We start from the raw sequence: 21,985 nt of genomic DNA, 5'->3' as shown, positions 1-21,985 counted from the left end.
TTTTTTAATATAGAAGCACTTTCTGATCCATTTTAGAAAGTGTTCGGCATTTAGTGATTTGAAGCACTGTTTAAGTCAGTTCTGGTTTATAACCAAAATTCAATGAAAATGCAATTCAGTGAAAAATGGCAAACACAGATGAATGTAAAAATGAGTGATTACACACAATATTATTGGAGGAAAAAGTATTACAGGTACTAGCCTGCACAGAGTCTGTGTAAGCCACTTGGCCAAAAATGAAATGACAGTTAGGATAAACACAACTGATCATAAAATAGCTTTGCAAAAATTAAACATTTAAGATGTTTCTTTGTCTTGCAGTAAATGATTTAATACCTGTCTGCAGTAGGTTCACTTACAGATTGGCATCACAGATAAGCTGCATTACCACAAATTAGGCCCAATTTTGCATAATTAAAAAAAAAAATAGAGATGTAGCACTCACTTTGTATTAAATCATTTTAAATATCCATTATCTTCAAAAAAAAAACCAACACTATTACATGTTGTAATGAAACAAATATCTGAAAAAACACAATGGACAGTTGTCTGAAAATAAAAAGAAGGACAGATACCAACATACTTCTGGGAGAAAGGGACACACTACAGTCCATGTTCTATTGGATTTTTTCTGTCCCAATTCACCCACTTGTAGTTAATTATACCTAATAGGCTACTGGTCCATTTTCAAAACAAGCACAAACTAGCCATCCCACTCTGATTTGCTTCCATTTCTTTTCACCTTTCACAGATTCCTTTTCCACCATTTCAAGCTATTTTATTTCCTTTTCCTACTTCAGTTCCCTGGATATTATACAGGCTACACTGTGGCTCAGGAAGATCTGCACTCCCTTATGCAAGAAATCGTTTCACGTTTTTTTTATTTTAATTGTTTTTGTTTGTTTGTTTGTTTTTTTAATATAGTAGATAGTTTTTCAGAGCAGCATGTTATGAGATCAATGGTATTTCCCTTTGCTTACTTCAGTAATTAAATTGCACCAACATTACACAGTTCCTTCAACAGGCCTGTTTCTAAGACAATCTCACTGGATGTTCAAGCTCCTTAAACAACAGGTAATTATTTGCTGCTGCCCAGCCCATTAACCACTGCTTAGCATTCACCACAGAATCAACGACTAAATTTGTCTTTTCCATCAATACTTTCCTCCACTAATAAGCAATGTTTAGCATGTATTGCTTAACTGGAGCATTTCAGTCTTTTTAAATAGCTGTTTTTTGTAAAAAGTCAAGAATTTTCCCTGGAAACAACTTCTGATAGTGCTTCTGGGAAAAGGTATGAATGTTATTGAGCACTTTTGACGAGAGCTGTAAAGAAAGACCTCCTCAGTTTATCTCCTTCAGGAATATGACACAGCTGAGACCATGCTCACCTCTCAGTGAGCATTACTAACTACTACTGCTGTCCCCAGCACTCCATCTAGCAGTGAGAAACACAGAGAGGCAAAGGGAGGGATGGAAAGTGCAGGGGGTGAAAATAAGTCCACAGAAGAGAGAGTAACAGATAGTGAGAGCAGAGATAGCAGTGTTCTGAAGTAGTTTTGCATCTCAAATATGTGTCCCTCTGTGTAAACACTCTAAGCAGACATCTATAATCTAGGGAAGTCATCCTGCCCCTATACTCAGCATTGGTGGGGCTTCACCTCGAGTGCTGTGTTCAGTTTTGGGCACCTCAGTACAGAAAGGACATTGAGGTGCTGGAACAGGTCCAAAGAAGAGCAACAAGGCTGGTGAAGGACTTAGAAAATAAGCCCTGTGAGGAGAGACTGAAGGAACTGGGGCTGTTTAGTCTGGGGACGAGGAGACTGAGGGGAAACCTTATTGCTCTCTTCCAATATCTGAAAGGTGCTTACAGTGAGAGCAGAGATGGTCTCTTCTCACTGGTGACAGAGGGGAAAAGGCCTCAAGTTGCACCAGGGTAAGTTTAGATTGGATATCAGGAAACACTTCTTTACAGAAGAGGTTGTTAAGCACTGAAATAGGCTCTCTAGGGAGGTGGTTGAGTCACCATCTCTGGATGTGTTTAAGAGCTATTTGGATGTGGTGCTCAGGGATGTGATTTAGCAGAGGGTTGATAGTTAGGGTAGTGTGGTTGGACTCGATGATCTTTAAGGTCTTTCCCAACCTGACAGATTCTATGATTCTATGATTTACGTCTGCCTTAAATTTTCAGGCCAACAAAACAAAGAGAAGGATTTCTCTGTCAGCAGCATATACTGAGATAGCATAGAGGAATGCTGACATGAAATGGAAATACGTATTTATTTCTTAATAACATTACTTTCAGAAAATTATTTTCATGTTACTTACTTTAGACTATTATAGACAAAAGACACTTGGCTGTCAAATTGTCTACTAAGAAAAGCATGCTTAAAACATAAATGCAACATTAGATTCACACATTCATGAAAATCAAAACATACTGAATCACTGAAACCAATTCAGATTTGCTGAACTTCAGAAAAACATGTAACACAACATACACATGTAAGCAGGCCTCAACAACATGCAATAGCAAACTCATTTTGGATGTTCTGCGCGTACTTACAGGTTGAGCAGACCAGCAGCGCTCTCACCATGAGCTCACAGGGTAACTTCCACTTCTGCTCCACTTTGGAGGTAGCAGCTGGAATGAGGATCTCCGCAGGGACGTAGAACTGAATCGAATAGGTCACAAAAATCCCAAAGGAGTATAGAATTTTTACAGACTGATACAACCTGTTCAAAACATTTACATACATTCATGTAAGCTACAAATTCTTCATAAAAAAATTAGCTTGCCTTTTTTTCCTCTCAAAGTATTTTCTATCATTTGACATTTGAGAACTAATTAATAGCTAAGCAAGTAGACTCCTCACATTTTTAATTAGATCAGATTCTTTATCTCATATTTCATCCATGAACACTCCACGTATTAACAAGCTGTCAGCTCTATCAAAAATGTAAGCTAGGTAGTACAATATTTTTCTCTTCTTTATAAATTTTATCAAAAATCCCCACAGTCGTTAGCTAGAAACACAGGTAAAGTGACCAGCATTGTCATCTCTAAGAGTAACACTGATTAATGACGGTGGCTTTTTCTAAAATCGCACGTAAAAAAAAAAAAAAAAGAAAATACATAACTACAACAATCTTTTCCAAACAGAAGGAAGATGTAGGCAGCATGTTCCTTAAAAACCTTTTCATGTGGGGGAGAGGATATCCCATTGTATGGGGCTGCTGAATCACAGCCTGAACCTTTGATTGATCACCTGAGGCGAGCAATAAGTCAGCCACTGCAGGAAGGGGTGGAGCCTGGCTCCACCTCTCCTAGACCCATTTAAGAGCTGACTGCCAGTGGGGAAGGATCTCTCTCTGGAGATCTGTTCCATCAGGAGTTCATCTCACAAGCCCAGGACAGGGTGAGTGACTTTCTCTCATTTCCTCCAATATAAATTATATTAGCCGAGCTCCTGGATATATACATATACCATCTGTATATCCATTGATTAAACACCCATGAAATTTTACTTAGCAAAATTGGAAGAAGTGCTTTCTTAGGCTGGAAAATATCCATAAAGACAATCTGCTTGCAGTCTATAACCTTCTCTTCAAACAGAAAGAATACAGAACACCATTAAATTACTGTGCCACATCAGAAAAGAGAAAAATTCTGAGGAATTTTGATGTAGGTTGGATCAGATATTTTGAGGCTGTCAACCTGTAAGTAGAGGCCGCAATACTGAAAGTCAGTAATATAGGAAAAAACACTGTTTTGTGCCAAAATATCATGTGAATAGGATTTCAGAGATTTTATAACAAAACAAGTATCAACTTCTACAACTCCAAATTACCCAATCTTATGCCAGTAACGGACTGGCAGAAGATGTTACAAAATGTTACTATGAAAATTATTCATGTTTTATTTGTTTCTTTTTTCTCTAAATCAAAACCTCCAGAAATACCTCAAAATATAAGCTTGTATTCAATCCTGTCTGTAAACCTAACAACTAGTCACGAACCTTATATGCTTTTTTGTTTTATTCTAATAAAACAACCATGACATGGACTGGCAAACAGTCACAGACATAGCGAGGTACCTGTATTTCCCTGAGATGCTCTAAACTCCAGTACAGGGTTCAGTTTCAGAAGAAGAAAACTGCAATGCGATTCCACCCAAATCTGTACTGGAGTTGCTACTAATTGCTCCTATATTAAAGAAACTCATGGTAAAGAATACATGTAATGCATCTGTGGATATTATCAAACACAGTTATATGCAACCATGAGTGAAGTCAAGCTTCCAATTCAGAGTAACTTCCAAAAATTGGAGAAAGTGTTGGAAAAAAAAATACATAAGATGTTATACATAAATCGAAATAAAACCTTCAGAAAAGGTGGACAGATAACAAAAACACTGCTGCGATATCTATCTTTTTCCACAATCACAGAATCATAGAATGGCCAGGGTTGGAAGGGATCTCAAGGATCATGAACCTCCAGCCCCCCTGCCACATGCAGGGCCACCAACCTCCCCATTTAATCCTAGACCAGGCTTGTAATATCCTGTAATACTTGTAAGGAAGTATACTCAAAATATACATCAAATGTTCAGCCCTAGGAAAGCACTGTGCGCTTAGAAAAACCTGCACTTAAAAAATATATAGCTATATAGCATTATAAAACTATAATGAGACAAATTAGAAGTTTAAAAAGTATGACCTATTGGGAAAGCTTGTAGCTGAGGACTGTTTAGTCTGGAATAGTTAACACTGAGGGAAGGTAGAACAAACTCCTTCAGATAGTTGAGACTGCTGTACGAGGCTGAAACACTTTGCCATGTTCAAATAAAAGTGATAATACTAGTAGGCTTAAATGGCAGCAAGTGAGGTTTATTTCAATGTTAGGAAAGGCCTTCAAACAGAAGATAAAATGAAATGCTGTCCCAGATAACTGCTTGGGGGATTACAGACTCCATCATTCAGCATTCTGAAGGATATGCTATACACAAGTCATGGTTTTGTTATGCTGGAGTGATTCTGAGCAGAGGAATGAGCTTTAATAGCCCTATCAATCCAGCCTGCAGTGCTTCTCCTCTCACATCTGCAAGACAGTTCATCAAGTTTTCTTTTGAGTTTTGATGATAACAAAGGACTGCTAGAAAAAATAAGAAGTCAGTAATTTTTATTATCTGAACAAATTTATAGAAGTACAAGTGTCTATGGGTGGAAAGAAGAAAAATTCACTTCCTCTTGTTTAACAGAAACTAAATTATTGGCATCAAATATTTTACCATCATCATACACAGCTACACCAAGTCTCAAATACATATTTTAAAGGGATAGAAAAAACTATTACACCATTCAAGTCCCCATGTAATTTAGCAGCCACTGCTTTGGTAATACCCTTTTTTGGTTGCTCAGAAGCTTTAAGAAATTCAGACAAAAGAGATGGGCATGTTTCTGTCAGCTGCATCCCTGCTCAGATTCCATACACTGGGATGTACACAGGGTAGCTAAAAAAAAAAAAAAAGCAAAAAACTCTGCAGCTATCCTCAGTTAACTTTTAATCTTCAGTCTTGAGGTCACTCCAGAACTTTACAAAAAATAATAAAATAAAAATAAATTTAAAACAATAACAAAGCTTCAAGAAGAGGATTCAAAGCTTTATATACACAGTAGATCAAAGAATGTGCCTCCACTACACTCATTTTCTCGCTCTTCATATTGTTCAATTTAGGAAACAATTTTTTGCATTACTAAATTGAATTCACTAGCAATTTGCTACTACAGTACAACCAGATAAAGATGGTCCATAGGTTACCTTTTAAAAAATTCTACAACATTGATAGATTCTGGAAGAAGTTAAGAGAAGTGCACCTCTCATCAGGCTGTGTTTTGGATTTTGTCGCACCTCTTACTGGCAAAAAAAAAAAAAAAAATGGGAACCAGTTCCTCTACATATTTCCAAGAACATGAAAATTTATTATTCCAAACCAGATAAATAACTGTATGTAAATGAACAAAAAAATGTGATGTACTAAAATAGAATCTTTCATAAAGAAGTGGATGTTAAAGATGACCAAAAAATAAAAAATATTAAAAACGCCATACTTTACTTAGTATGCTGAACAACATTTTGCCTTCCAAAACACATTCTAAATTGGAAGTGTAAAAAGTCTCTTCTCTTGAGGCTCTGACCTGGCTAGAGTAGAAGCAGTCCTTTATTTGAACTGAGCTTACAGACTTAACTGATCTAGGGTCCATATGTATCTTCTGGACAGCTTTTTGCACACACATCAAATAAAACTCAGAAAGCAGCAGGATGTCAGTTATTATTGTCAGTAAAGACAGGGATTGCCCAGCTGAAATTAAACACATTAACCAAATCTCATTGCTCAGCTACAATCCAAGCTCATCTGCACAACCACTTTCTTATAAAAACTTCTCTGCTTCTTGCATTCAATCCAGCCGCTTATTGGCTTTTATGTGAGGACCAAATAACAAAATACCAACATATGGCTCAGTGGAAATTTGTTTTGACAGCACAGTTAATTGCACACATTTGCTCAGCAATAACGTTCAAGTAGACCCCAAGTGCTGCAAAGCTATAGATAACATCGCGCATCATAACCCACGGGTGTACCCTGAGCTGTTTCTCCTAGTTCTGCCTGGTGCTCTGGGATACCATCCAGGGTAAGAGGAAAACAGACTATTTGTTATCTCTACATCTGAGCCCTAAGCAGCTGCTCTGAGGCTATTAGCTTATAATGTCAATTCCCCACCTTATAGAGCACCAGTTTCCATCTCTTTTATTATCTCTTTCTTTGTATTAGGTCTGTAAAGGCAAGAGGATAAATATCATCACATCTGCACTGTAGCCAAGAGCTATTTGAAAATTCGTATTTGAATAGCCCTGTTAGGCAGCAGCTAATAAAGTTGATCCTGTTTGCCTGAGTTTCACAAAAAGCAGCAGAAAAAGCGAGCAACTTTGCCTTATTCTGCATCCCTCTTCCTTCTCTTCTTTTAGCAGAACTCATCTTAGAGAACAAATAAAATTCAACTTCAACAAAGGACCTCAGAGCTACCATTTAAAACAAATGTTTCACTAATCTTATCAATGATTAATACCACGTGCTATTGCAAGCAGAAGTAATTTCCCTTTCAGATGCATCATACAGACAGGAAGGGATATGGTATCTGAAGATTTCTGGTTATTAACGTATGCGAATTCCTAACGAAAGGCCACAATTAAATATTTATTATGAGCAATATGCCTCAAGAAACAGAACCTTGTCTAACAAAGTTTATGCAGTAACACCACACAAACAAAGCAAAAATAACACAAATGAGAATTCGAGCAACCAAAAAACCCCTTCATCCTTCATGACACATTTTACTATCCTTTCATGTATTTATCATTGGAATCAGGCAATTAAGCACAACTTCTGGAAAACACTGAAACTGCACAATGACTTTAAGAGTTAACACACGCATGCAATAGGTGGATACAGAACTATGAATTCTAACCAGGTGAAAATCTTTAGCACTCCTTCAGCACATGACATGTGGAGGTAAGGGCTTTGAAGTCACATTCACACTTACCATTGATCCTGTGGTAGGTTTAACGTTATGCTGCCTTTGATTTCATCCCCAAAGCGCAGATACCCAAGAGTGGCTAATGAGATGTACAAGGTCATAACGATTCCCATGCCAATGTTCAGTGCCAGTGGGAAGCGTGTGGTGTCTTTCATTCTGTTTTCCAATGGGAGTACCTAGAAACACAGGGAGAAAATTCACATTTTATATCTTCACAATAAAACCATTTTCTCCCCCGTTTCAAAGTTTGATTTATGAATTTAAAGAGCTGTTATTAATAAACAAGATTGCTCTACAATAATGTTTTTATAGTCTTGAAGCTTTATTGTATACACAGTGGAAATATTCAGTCGATTACTGAAGAGCACCAATCTTGGCTGGAAAACAGCATAATTTTGAATATATAAAACAGTATTTATAGGTTAGTAAAAATGACAAGAGAAACTGATGATGCCCAGATGAAAATGTGTATACAGTACAAGTATTGTGATTTTTATATATTTTTTTTTTTAACAGATTATGCTCAGAATCCTTCCTTTTCCCATTATGACTGCACTAGTAGTCTCCACCACAGACAAACTGATCGTGCAAGTGATTTACACACAAGCTGATGCTCAGCAGTCAGCCCTGGCTCTCCCTCAAATCCATGAACATGGGCTGATGTTATTTCTCATTTTGCTGACACTGATATGGCCAGGCATATTGAAAGCTGCTTTTCCTAAATGTAGCATAGGTGCTCTGAGTCTGAACTGTAGCCAAGCAAGCTTGCTAAGCTCGTCAATTCAAAGCGAAGAAACAGGCACTGCAAATATTACTGCATCCCTTTTACATGTATTATATAGGATATAGAAAAACATATGCAGTAATTTTTCAGCCACCAACACAGAATTTCAAAGCAGGGCACAGGAAATCCAAATAACACACATGCAGTAAGTGCCAAATAGTTCTGCTGCTCTCACCTTAAGTTTCATCAGTGTAACAGAGCCTTGGTTGCTATAATGAAGATGCAAACTGAAGGTATGCAGACATTCCTAGACAACCATGCTTTTCTCATATCTTTCTCGAGTCTACACTCATCTCAGGCCACTAATATGGGATACAGTTCAACATTAAGACAGCTGATTTGCTATGTCTACACAAGTAAAATGTCTAAGCTTCTGTAATAAAGACAAGTAATGAAGATCTAGTCAGAATAGTCAGTGGAATTAAAAACGCAGCTCAGCTTATCTTCAAGTAGGCAGGTAGCTTACATTCTGCAAATGGTAGGACACTGTGAATTAAACCAGCTTTTCACTTCTGGTTTCCACTAATATGAGATTTAATACAGACATTCAGTGTAACAGGGCCATCCTATAAGAGCTATTCTCCTTTTCATGGTTTTAAATGCATGAAAATTTACTCTTCAATTTTACAAATACACGTTACAAAAAAAGCAGGTTTCCTCCAAGAAGTAAACAGAAGTTATATATGATATATTATATATTATATGAATTGCTGCCATATTATTTTCTCCACAGTAATCATTCTTCATGTTCACCCACTGATACCCGCTTCCTGACCTACCACTGAATATCTATTTCTCATCCCATTTTGTATTTCTCACACAATGGAAATCTTGATGAGATCATTTTAGTTGGGAACGATCTTTAGATCTCTAAAAAGATGCAAATTTGGAGGCAAATTTTTCCAAATTTTCTGTTCATCCCCAATTAATTAAATGCATTAACTGAGCATCTTCATACATCTCAGAGCTTCCACTGCTAAATTTTTCCCCCACTAAGCAACATGAGCTTGCAATGTAACTGAATCTTGTTGAGGAGATGGCAGAATTTAAACCAAGAAGTACTTCAAAACTTAATTATTAAATGACAATGGTGTGCAGCAGAAAAAAAACAAAAGGAGACATGAAGCCACAAATATTAAATTTACTGTCACAGAGGCAAAGGCATTCATTCCTCTAAAAGGATTAAGCTTCTGGGACAGTACAGTGCCCATCAAGTTGTATTTTTGTATTTCACATGAAGAACTGCCAGGTAGGACAGAAAACACTTCAGATTTTTTTGTCCTGAGTTGGGATTGTATTGTTTTACCCTAACTGCTTATTAAGAACTTTGAAGAATGCAAGTAATTACAGGTTCTATTTCCTGTCATCTGAGTTTTCCCATTCTTTATTCCTACAAAATATTTTGATATAAAGAATCAACAGGTAGCATTTGGGCCTGCTGATTTGTTGCATACCTGTTAATTCTCTGGTAGTTATAAATGCAACATGTTTTCTGCTTAAGTTCCAAGATGTTCTACAGATTCCAGGAGTCCTAGTAAGATTAATTGTTGCATTAAGTTCTTATTCCAACCTATATTAACCCTACAGAACTGTAGTAGCAATCGCTTACCCAGATTACAGATACAAGGAGTCTTTTAATAAGTTCTCAGGCTGAGAGATTTGATTCCCAGAGTCTTCAAATTCATTTCCCACATTCCTGGCAGAATGAGGGCAGTGAACACAGACACGCATGCTGGGCGTGAAAAATCTGGTGGCTTTCCACTAGGACTCCTCGCAGGAAAGAGATTCTGGATATTGTTTGTCCCAGCAAAGGGCAGCAGAAGACATCTGTAGACGACTATTAATGGGAAAAAAAAAAATCTTCTGGTGTCACTGTCAGAGGGAGCTCAAATCAAAGACCTACTACTGGTACCACTGGGCTATTCATTATGATGACATTTCTTCAAACAAACAAACAAAAAAAAAGCCATGCCAATTTCTTGGCAGACTACTCATACAAATTGCAGAAGATAAAGACACTTCTACCTTTTTGGCCATATCTTCAATTAAATGGCAAAATTATGTATATTTATGACAAACACAGGCTATGATCATACTGGGAAAAAAAAAAAAAGATGTTTATATGACTGCAGAGTGCAAGGTAACAGATCTAATAAATAATTATTATCAGTAATGACATTTTACACATACACTGTGCTTTACATTAAGTTCATCATCATAGGGTCATAGAACGACTTAGGTTGGAAGGGACCTTAAAGTCCACCCAGTTCCAACCACCTGCCATGAGCTGGTTGACCCCCACCAGCTCAGGCTGCCCAGGGCCCATCCAGCCTGGCCTTGAGCACCTCCAGGGATGAGGCAAACTGCAGAATAGTTTCCACTCCCTTTCCAGAGAACAGAGCAGGAGGAAGATGCCCACAATGGGTCAGATACAGACAAGGGCTGAAGGAAGGTGTGACACGAGCTAGGCCTTGTTCTTCCTGTGCCATTCTTGGACAGCTGTGCAGAGATTTTCATTCTGAATTTCCTTTCAGTTCCTGTGCAGTCCCTGTGGCCTAACATTTTAATTAGCCACAACTGAGATTGAAATCTTTTTGAAAATGCTTTTGAGTTTATTTTTTACTTAATTCTAAAATACTGAAACTAAACATTTTTCTTTTTTCCTGGAACCAGAAATTAATTTCACTCTTCAGTTCTTTAAATGATTTCCTTAAAAAGCTAACATCTGAACTAGATGATTGAAGGACACTGAAGGAGAAAAACACATCTCCAATTCCCTCTGTCTGTCCCATTCTTGCATCAGAACAGATTCTCTCAAGAGAAATGCTGCATTAATTCAGTATCTCATGCCAAGGCTTCAGTGCTGCTGTCCACTCACTCAAACAATATTTCTGCTCTATCAGATAGTATCATTAATCTAGTCCTTCCCCACTCTTCAGATCCATCAACCATCACCACATAACCACCTCACAGTGTACTGATATGAAAGAGTTTGCTGAGGGAGAACTCTGAGGAATAATTTTGTCTCCCAAGCAAGGTTACTGGAGGCAGAACAGTGGAGATGAGAGAACCTCAAGATATCATCTGGAGATAAAAGTTTCAGTGGTTTGGGATTCAGTCTTCTCCCTGCTTATGATTTACATATTCTCTCTGCTTTCTTCACACTCTTTAAGTCTCAGTTCACTGAAGCCCCCTGTCACAGCCCTAAATACCTATGAAATTTTTTATTTTAAAGAAAATCTGATAATTTACCTAATTTCTTATTTTCCATCATTTTTTTTTCAGTTAATAAATTATCTCTTTTTCTCTGTCACCTGTTTTAGAGAGATAATTTTATCATTTGTGAGACACATGCTTTATTATAGATATCTTATTTTGAACTTAATGCTTGATTCCTTTAGAGACTATTAACTTCTGGTTTCTTAATTTCCAAGATAATAACTTTACAAGAAATCCACCCCCCCTTAATCCACCAAAAGACTAGTTTAAAAGTATCCATGTTTTACTGGCAAAGCAGCATAATCTAGTATTGGAAATAACCTGCCTAATCTACGATCACAAATCATGTGAAGTATCTACCCTTTCATTTCAAGCTGCTCACAGTAGCTAGAATCATTCCCCAGAAATAACACCGTCTCCTCACTACTTGACTTGAATATTCTGGTTCCAATTAGACTTCACCTTTTAGAAGTAAGCTCCAGGGGACTGTCTAGTTCTAATTAGAAATCTCAACTGTACATTTTTTATTACCCGACCAAAAATAACAGGAACATGAGAATTCAGCCTGCAGATAATCAGATTGATTTAATTGTCATTGCCACTGAAAACTAATCTTGTCATGGATAACTCCATGTAACAGATGTGTATGCTTAAATATAAATGCTCATCTTCTCATCTTTCATGAACTGCCACAAAAATGACAAGAAGCAATCCTCCCTCCCTTACTCATTTTAAATGAGTATTCTAGGTTAAAAAATAATAGCTCAATATCCAAGTGGAGACCAGTGATGAGTGGCATTCATCAGGGATAGATGTTGGGACCAGCATTTTTAACACCTTTGTAAGCGAGACGTACAGTAGGACCAAGTGCACCATCAGCAAGTTTGCAGATGACACCAAGCTGAGTGGTTGTCAACGCACTAGAGGAAAAATATGCCAACAAGAGGGACCTGGACAGGCTTGAAAGCTGGGCCCAGACCAACTTCATGAAGTTCAACAAGACCAAATGCAAAGCCCTGCATCTGGGTCAGGGCAATCTCAAGCACAAATACAGGATGGGTGGAGAATGGCTTGTAGCCCTGAGAAGGATTTGGGGGTGTCAATTGATGAAAGATTCAACATCAGCTGGCAACATGCACTTGCAGCCCAGAAGGCCAACCATATCCTGGGTTGCATCAAGAGATGCTTGACCAGCAGGTTGAGGGAGGTGATTCTGCCCCTCTTCTGCCCCTCTGCTCTCATTAAACCCCACCTGGAGTACTGCATCCAGTTCTGGAGCCCTCAAGACAAGGACATAATGTTGTTGTAGAGGGCCACAAAGATGATCAGAGGGCTGGAACACCTTCCCTGTGAGGACAGGCTGAAAGAGCTGGGGCCCTTCAGCACAGAGGAGGGAAGGCTCCAAGGAGACCTTAGAGTGGCCTTCCAGTAACTAAGGGGGGCCCGCAAGAAAGCTAGGGAGGGAATTTTTTTTTATAAGGGCAGGTAGCAACAGAATGAGGGAAAATGGCTTTAAACTGGAAGAGGGTAGATTTAGACCAGATATTAGGGAGAAATTCTTTACTGCGAGAGTGGTGACACACTGGAACAGGTTGCCCAGTTGAGGTTGTGAATGCACCCTCCTTGGAAGCACTCAAGGCCAGGCAGGATGGGGCTGTGAGCAGCCTGGTCTAGAGGGAGGTACTCCTATAGCAGGGGGGCTGGAACTACATGATCTTAAAGGTCCCTTCCAACTCAAACCATTCTATGATTCTGTGATATAGTCAAATGGTGATTTTAATTAAAGTACAGAATCAGGTCAAGCATTTTGTAAAATTTTAAATAATGTATTTATCAATATTTTCATTTATTAAAAAAAAATGTACCTACAATCACGTCCTCCTGCAAAAAAAAAGTTTAATTTTCCTTACAACTTGTTTATAAAACAAAATACTGATGAAGCTGATATTAAAATATTCGAGGTATACAAACACAAATTTTACTACCTAACTTCTACTCAGTCTGTTATGTTTCACTTGCCTGTTCTTGCTCATATCCTATACCAATGCACAGAGTCAGAGTAGGAAGGGGCCTCTGGGTCTGCTCCAACCCCAGCGACAGCATCCAGGGCCATCCATGTCCTGACAGCTTTGGAAGATCTCCAAGGAGAAGATCCCACAACCTTTCTGGGCAACCCATGCCAGTGCTCACCTGCACAGCCTAGAAGAGCTTCTGGTGCTCAGAGGGAACCTGCTGTGTTCCAGTTTGTACCCATTGCTCATTGCCCCTTGTCCTGGTACGAAGCACCACTAAAAAGATGGCTCTGTCCTCTTTCACATTCTCTTTCATTAATTATAGACGTTGCTAAGATCACAGAATATCCCAAGTTGGAAGGGACCCAACAAGGATCAACTCCAACTCCCACCAGCTCCACACAAGACCTCCCAAAACCCAAACCCAACGTCTGAGAGCACTGTCCAAACGCTCCTTGAACTCCAGCAGCTCGGGGCCGTGCCCACTGCCCTGGGCAGGCTGTTCCATGCCCACCGCCCTCTGGTGCAGACCCTTTCCCTCACCCCCAGCTGCCCCTCCCCTGTCACAGCTCCATGCCGTTCCCTCAGCCCTGTCACTGTCACTCAGAGCAGAGCTCAGCGCTGCCCTCCGCTCCCTGTGAGGAGCTGCAGCTGCCATTAGGCCTCCCCTCAGCCTGCTCTGCTCTGGGCTGAGCACACCACGGACCTCAGCTGCCCCTCATACATCTCGTGCTACAGACTCTTCACCATTTTTGTAGTCCTCATATGAATATTCTCTAGGTTTTATGTTTTATGTCCTTCTTACATTGTGGCATCCAAAACTGCACACAGTCCTTGAGATTACACCGCAACAGTTTCATATTCAACTTTCCAACAACAGAAACTTCAGATCCCTTCTGCAGGGCTGTTCTCCATCATTTCATCCTCTAATCTGAACATATATCTACATTTGCCCCATTCCAGGTGCAGAATCCAGTGCTTACACCTGTTAAACTTTCTAAGGTCACCTCCAAGCCTCCTCATCTTCTCCAAACTGAACAGACTCAGATCTCTCAGCTTCTCCTCACAGGAAAGATGCTCCAGTCCCTTCACCATCTTGGTGTCCTACTTTGAACCCTTTCCAGTATGTCCAAGTATGTCCCGGTCTTTCTTGTATTGGGAACCCAGAACTGTACACTGCACTCCAGCTATGGGCTCCCCAGCGCTGAGGAGAAGGGAAGAACGACCTCTCTTGACCTGCTGATGATACTTTCCTAACACAGCTTGGGCATTAGGCAAATTTAGCCTTCTTAGCAACAAGGCACATTGCTGACTCATGTTCAATTTGGTGTCGAGCAGGAATCCTAAATCCCAGCTCCTTTTCTGCCAAGCTCCTTTCCAGATGGGTTGCCCCCAGCATGTACCGCTGTCTGAAGTGTTCCCCAGTACTTGGTATTTTACATACTGAACTTCACAAAATTCTTTCCAGTTCTTCCCAGTTTACCTCTCCAGCCTGGTCCCTCTAGATGACAAAATGTTTTATGGAAAATTTTCAACAATGATATTTTATTCTAACACTTTGATGCATTTTTAAGTGTCCAGGACAACTTACTTTCTTGAGGAAAACACAGAACTTTACTGTTTATTGCACTTAGAGCAAGACAATCTCATTTTCCCTACTGTATCCTTCATGGCTGCAAATGGAAGTATGGCTAATATTGCTCAAAAGGTGCAAGACAGAAGGTAATTATACACCACTTTTATAGTAAACGGTTTATACAAAATAAATTTATTCATTTCCCCTTTATGACATTTACTCAACCTTTAGCTTGCTCTGAAGTTACACCATTCTGTGTACTACCATGTCTTAACAGAATAATTTTATTCAGGAATAAAATCCAGAATATTTTCCTACAATGTAACAAAAAACTACAAAGTAGAACTAAGATGCACCCAATAATATTTTAAGGTATTTGGTCTGTCGAAGTCATTCAAGTGTTACAGGCTTTGCTGTCCTTTACACCAGACTGCTATAAGATATATGCCAATACAAAAATTATGTTCCTAATTAATCAGACACTTCCAGCCATCCACTTCAGCTTTATTTTTCCCCACTGTGTTGCATTTAGAACTGTACTCAATAGACCATAAAATTGTATATTTTAACATCCTCTATAACTTATGCTAGTCTCAATCTTCTACAGGGTAAGTGAGAAAAGAAAATATGATTTAGAAACACAAAAAATGTTGCAGAAGAATATATTCCATTGCAATAGTACTGCAATGAAGTTGCAGTACTATTGCAAATTTAAATTCTCAGTCATCCATATCTGTTTTTTTTAGTAGACAGTAGCTAATGTATGAACTTCACTTCAGTGCAAGCGCTTTGGAAAAAGAAAACAGCTTCACAAAATGTCTTTTAGAATCACCAAGGCTTGAAAAGACCTCCAAGATCATCCTGTTCAATCATCCACCTACCCCCAGTACTTCCCCACCATGTCCTCCAGTACATGTAAATATTTCTTGAACATCTCTAGGGACAGTGACTCCACACCTCCCTGTGCAGCCCGTTCCTGTGTCTGACTGCTTTTTTGGAGATACGGGCAATGGAGCACTGGCACAGGTTGCCCAGAGAGGTTGTGGAGTCTCTTCCCTGGAGACCTTTCAAAGCAACCAAGGCACAGTCCTGGGCATGCTGCTCTGGCTGTCCCTGCTAGAGCAGAGGCTGAACGAGGCAGACCCTGAGGATCCTCCTCACCTCAGACATTCTGTGATTCCGTTCTATTCCAAGGTCTTTCATGGGGCTGAGCACACTCTATGACTGTACAAGTGAAAGCAGGTTGCAGTGTTTTTCTTCAAGGATTAATTAGCATCATCAGAAATAAACAAGATTAAGGATCCTACAAAGATTTAGAACTCTAAATACAGAAATATATCTGTCCAGAAATATTAACTCTTTTTCTTAATTACTTTACTTGAAACACAGCATAGAAGATGCATTCACACAAGCTAAGAGCTTGATCTTAATGTTCTGCATAAACACTAGCTTTGTCAATTGACTTGCATTAAGTCAGTACAACCAGCAAGCTCAGAAACAAATTTTCTTAACATAGAGATAAAATTAACCTCATTATTTCAAAGGATAAATATTTATCCGGGATGATACTATCTCCAGCAACAAGAGAATAAAAGGAATATAAGCCTAATAAGTTCACTTGTGAAATACACAGTAATTCAACAGATGCTTACTGATGCAGAAAGAATGCATGGAGAATGCATGGAAGATGCATGGAGAACAGCAGTACACATTCCAGGAGCAAGACAGTTAAAAGCTAACAGGACTACACCAGAGAAAAGAAGAAATTCAACAGTTTTTGTGACATATATCTGACTTTTAACATCAACATCATCAAAAGAAAAAAAACTATCTTTTTCTGGAAAATCAATCTATCTGACATAGGAGAAAGGAAGACACTGACCATTCTGCTTTTCTCAGAGCAGAAAGCTTCATACACTCTAATTTGAAATGATTGCATAGCACCTTGACTTCTAAACTACTCATTTACTCTTTCTGTGAAGCGCTCAAACAGTTCAAGTACAAATGTAAGAATACACAACACACCACTTTCTAGTGTAATCTTCTACAAATGCTTTCATCATTGTGCCACTTCTCTACGTCTTCTACTTTCTTCTCCCGCTCTTGACAAATCTCTCCTCCAGGTGTACAATTTTTAAGTCACAATTTATATTAGAGAACCACTACAGAAATTCATCAGAGTGTTCAACAGTGGATGATAAAAGCTCTTTCAGCAGAGTATTTATTCATAAATATTAATAACTGGTATTTATTTTGAGCCATACAGTAACATCATATATTTAAGAAAACAACTCTCTGGGCAGCCTGTTCCAGTGCTCTGTCACCTTTAAAGAAGCTTTTCCTCGTGTCGTCAATTATACAAGAGCTACAGAACTCTAAAACTTAAGATGCAAACATTTATTCTAATTAGCTATTCAGTTCAGGAAAAGTTACTAACACTTCTGCTGCTTCACAGCTCTATTCAAACTACTAGGCATATAATGAAGATTCATAGTTAAATATCACTTAGGCAATTCAACCCACTGCAGATTAGTACTCACACAGAACATACTAGAAAGAAGAAAAATACCTAAGACAATTGAAAATGAGTGCAAAAGAGCAGCAACTCATTACTGGATAATGAACAGAGAGAATGAAAAACCTAACAAAAAAAAAAAAAAACAGAAAATGTTTCTACCTGAAATTAATTACTGCACCATCCAATTTTTTTGTGTAATGAATATAAGAAGTCTTTTTCCATCTTTACTACATGCATTCTTGAAACACAGAAGTCTTCCATCTGAGACGGTCACGCTCAAACAGAGGAATAAGCTTTTGTGTCCCACTGAAGTCATCTGTACCACACCCCGAAAACTGTCCTCCACTAGATAGCAAAGCAGAACACAATGGATTGGCACTCTACTCCTGTTTCACAGAATCACAGAATTGCAGGTGTTGGAAGGGACCTCCGGAGAGCCCAATCCTCCAGGAGGGTTTTGAATATACCTCCATACAAGGAGACTCCACCACCAATCTGGGCAGCCTGTTCCAGTCCTTTTTCATTCTCAAAGTAAATAAGTTTTTTTCTTGTGATTGTATAGAACTTCCTAAGTATCAGCTCATGTTCACTGTCCCTTGTTCTGTCATTTGGCAATGCTGAAAAGAGCTTGGCCCCATTCACTTGACTCCTGCCATTTAGATATGCACATGTACTGGTAAGATCCTCAATGCATTTATAAGGTCCCCAAAAAAGTCAATCAATTTCTCAAAAATCAAAGCATAAGTAGTATCACAGAATCACAGAAGCTGAGAAAGATCTCTATCATCTAGTCCAGCAGTGCCAAGAAGGCATTGAGAAGCTCAGCCTTTTCTTTATCCTTAATGCTCACATTCCCTGCCACATTCAGTAAATGGATGCCCTCCTCTTCCTGTTAATATATTTGTAAAAACATTTTTTGTTCTTTAACACAGGGCTCTAGCCTTCCTGATTCGCTCCCTGCACATCCTGGCACATTCCTTGTACACTCCCAAAGTTGCCTGTCCCTTCTTTCACAGGAGGTAAACTCTTCTTTTCTCCCAGAGTCTCAGCACAAGTTCCTTGTTCAACCACACAAGTCTTCCTCCCTGCCAGCTCATCCTGCAGCACAGGGGGACAGGCTGCTCCTGTGTCTTTAAGACTTTCCTCTTGAGGAGCGCCCAGCCTTCCTGGACTCCTCTGCCCCTCAGGATTGACTCCCCAGGGACCCTCCTGCCAATGTCCTGAACAGTTCAATGATGCTCTGCCAAAAACCAGAGTAGCAGTTTTGCTGACCCCACTTCTGACAACCAAGAACTGAGAACTTAACCATGACATGGCCGTTGTGCCCAAGACAGCTCCATTGCAGCACTCAGGTTGTAGGAGTGATCCCACCACATTTCAGTAACGGCAACTAAGTCACACTTTGCCTGCCACACTGTGGTTTCCAGCTCCTCCTGTTTGTTGCCCATGCTGCATGCATTTGTGCAGATGCACATCTGCTTAGACACTGGCCTCGTCCCCAGTGCAATTATTGTTCCCCCACACTCATCTCTAGTGAGCCTGGTTTCATCTCCTTCCACCTTCATGCTTAGGTTAAAGCCCTCTCAGCGAGCCCTGCCAGCTACTAGGCTAGGATCCATTCCCCTTTTGAGACAGATGGGATCCATCCGCAGCCATCACGCCAGGTGCTGAATAAATTGCCCTACGGTCGAAAGAAAAAAAAAAAACAACAACAACAAGATTCTTGCTGTGGCACCAGCCTCCCAGTCATGTATTATCAGATGTGTTTTCCTGGTCCTCCCAGAACCCCCTCCCTGCCACTGAAGGGACAGAGGAGAACACCACCTGCACTTGCAGGGTAATCCCCCTATCCTTATCTCCAGCCATGACTTTTCTGTCCATCACATTTTCTCCCTCTGCTCTTTTGAGGAGAAGAGAGACAGTTGTATGGCAGTGCTGAGCATTGTTGTGAAATCTTCACAAAAGCCAACATCCAGAAGCCTAGCTTTTTACCAAGACTCAGATGAATCTGAGTAAGATTGTTTGTTTGTTACTAACAAAAAAAAATTGTATTTGCTATATCTAGTAACATTGTTTTCTAGACATCTGTCTATAATCTTTTGCCTTCTTCCTCAATTTCTTTTAAACATGCTCAGAAGAGAGTCAGACCAAGAGGCTTTGTCCAGAAGTTACAGCATGCCTCTCACCGGCAAGACATTTAAAGTTCACAATTACCATGAAATTTACAAGGTCATACACACAGTTAACAAATACTCCTGATGCCTACATTTTGGGGACCAAATTTGAAAGCAACCTCTGATGATATTGCCTTTGCATCTCAGCTGTCTCTAAAGAACAACAATGCTGATGCACCCCAATCTAGAGCTGACCCAAGTATACCTAGACTATGTCATGTTACCTGTTAAATGCCTGCTTTTGCCAAACCCAGTCTGACAACAGAACAGGGAGCCACTGGGATTCATTAAGTATTTAAAACAATATTACTACTGTGGCAAAAGAATTTAAGAGAGGCTTTTATCTCAATGCCATAGGCCTAACAAGCTCATCTGCATCACTTTCAAAATCCAAATACCGACACTTTAAAAATTCTAATCCACTTAGTTTTCTGCTTTTAAATCTCCTGGAATTGGTTAGCTGCTGCCAAAGGGGATTCCAGAGCCTGTCACTGGGTATACGAACACCACCCCACCTCCTTATTGCAAAACTGTGATATCCAAGTTTAAAAGCAGTCTTAATAGATGTCTTCAAGAAATAGGCTGAAATATCAGACTCATTTTCTAAACTTGGAAATAATGTTTATTAACACTTTCTCTCTGCTATGATAATTAGTGTGCAGAACTCCAAAAAAACAATACTAAATTAACTGAGCATATTTATACACAGTACATAATATATATATATTTATTGTTTAAACTTTATGAATATACTTTATCCTCCTTCTCTTCCCTGAAGTTTATATTAAAATATCACTTCCATATCTGAATTTGGTTTTTATACCTCAAACAAGGACGCAAATTGGAATTTCACTGCCAAGTATTCATTAATTATAACTGCAGTTGCATAGGTATAACATCACGCATTTCTCACCTGCACATAGCAATGCTACAGATGTATCCAAGCCTGAAGGCTTCAGTTTTATACTCTACTAAAAAATAATTTTAACTGCATTTTAGGTCTACTCAGAAGCACAGACTGAAACTACTTTTTAATTCAGTCATGAAAATCTCACATTCTTTATATAAACAGATCTGCTCATCCATGGAATATGAAAGATGCTCTCAAACACCATTCTTATAAAATAACACATTCTGTGAACATTCGTTCTATCTATCACCTGCAGCTACAGTATTCAAAAAGTAGTGCTGATACTTTCTTCTCTTCTGTGGCCTGAATATCAACCTCATGACTTCACAGGTAGTTTCATCCAGAGCAGGGAACCCACAATCAGAGAGGAGCTAAAGCACAGAGGGAAAGCAGCAGCAGTACATTCTGCCATCCCGAGCAGCAATCTGTCCATAAAGAGATCCATAAAGAGTTGAATTTTGATGTCAGCTGATCAACACATAATTGCCTCCTGGACTGAAACTGTAAGGATTAAAACAAAACCATACATCCAAAACAATCTATTATATCCAGTTGCTGCTACCACTGTTACACAAATGGCACTTATGTCACTATTCAATACAACTTTCACAAGGTCATCCTCATCTCAAAACATTAATTTAGACATGCTGAAATCCCAGATGGATTCCCATCATTATTAACAATAGCCACCAGATCTACTATACTAAGCGCTCAATTCCTGTTTCTGGCTCAGCATTAAGAAACCATTGCCTACTCTGCTGACAGCTCTTCCTGTTAGCAGACAGATCAACACCCAGCTGCCAAGACAGGTGCAACCTGCAGCAGGTATGTTACACCAACCAGCAGTGATCCCACTTCTATAGACACCTCACACTGAACAAAAAATGAATAGCAAGCACATCAAAGTGCAGCACTGTTTCAGCATCACAGATGAGCATGCACTGCTGTTATTCAGCTCTCTAGCAGGAATAGCTGTCCTGTAGGAGTTGTATTACAAGTGAACTTCCCTGAAATTTAGTAAAATGACAAAATTGTTCAAATCAGCCATCAAACAAGAGTTTAGGCTGATCCTACAAACAGATGGAAACAGCTCAAATCATCATATTAATACATTTAAAAAAGATGTTAAAGCTTCCTAAGATGACTTTGAGAAACTACTCATACTGGCATTCTGTAAAAAATTTTTTTTTTTTTTTT

The 21,985-nt window shown here is 39.1% G+C and overlaps 1 protein-coding gene across 2 annotated transcripts in view; it reads right to left on the bottom strand.

Moving 5' to 3' along the window:
* The window catches only part of SLC36A4 (solute carrier family 36 member 4), a 61,417-nt gene that overhangs the window by 14,784 nt on the left and 24,648 nt on the right, over positions 1-21,985 (bottom strand). For both annotated transcript variants that reach the window (XM_010728438.3, XM_010728439.3), the window contains exons 9-10: positions 7,602-7,771; positions 2,567-2,736 (exon numbers count right to left, since the gene is read on the bottom strand). In XM_010728438.3, coding sequence (XP_010726740.2) covers positions 2,567-2,736; positions 7,602-7,771 — 340 coding nt within the window. The remainder of the gene's footprint in view (positions 1-2,566; positions 2,737-7,601; positions 7,772-21,985) is intronic.

The sequence above is a fragment of the Meleagris gallopavo genome, unplaced genomic scaffold (assembly GCF_000146605.3).
Source record: "Meleagris gallopavo isolate NT-WF06-2002-E0010 breed Aviagen turkey brand Nicholas breeding stock unplaced genomic scaffold, Turkey_5.1 ChrUn_random_7180001957856, whole genome shotgun sequence".
NCBI classification, from domain to species: Eukaryota; Metazoa; Chordata; class Aves; order Galliformes; family Phasianidae; genus Meleagris; species Meleagris gallopavo.
Note: the sequence above shows the minus strand (reverse complement) of the source record. Positions and strands in the feature narration are given on the sequence as shown.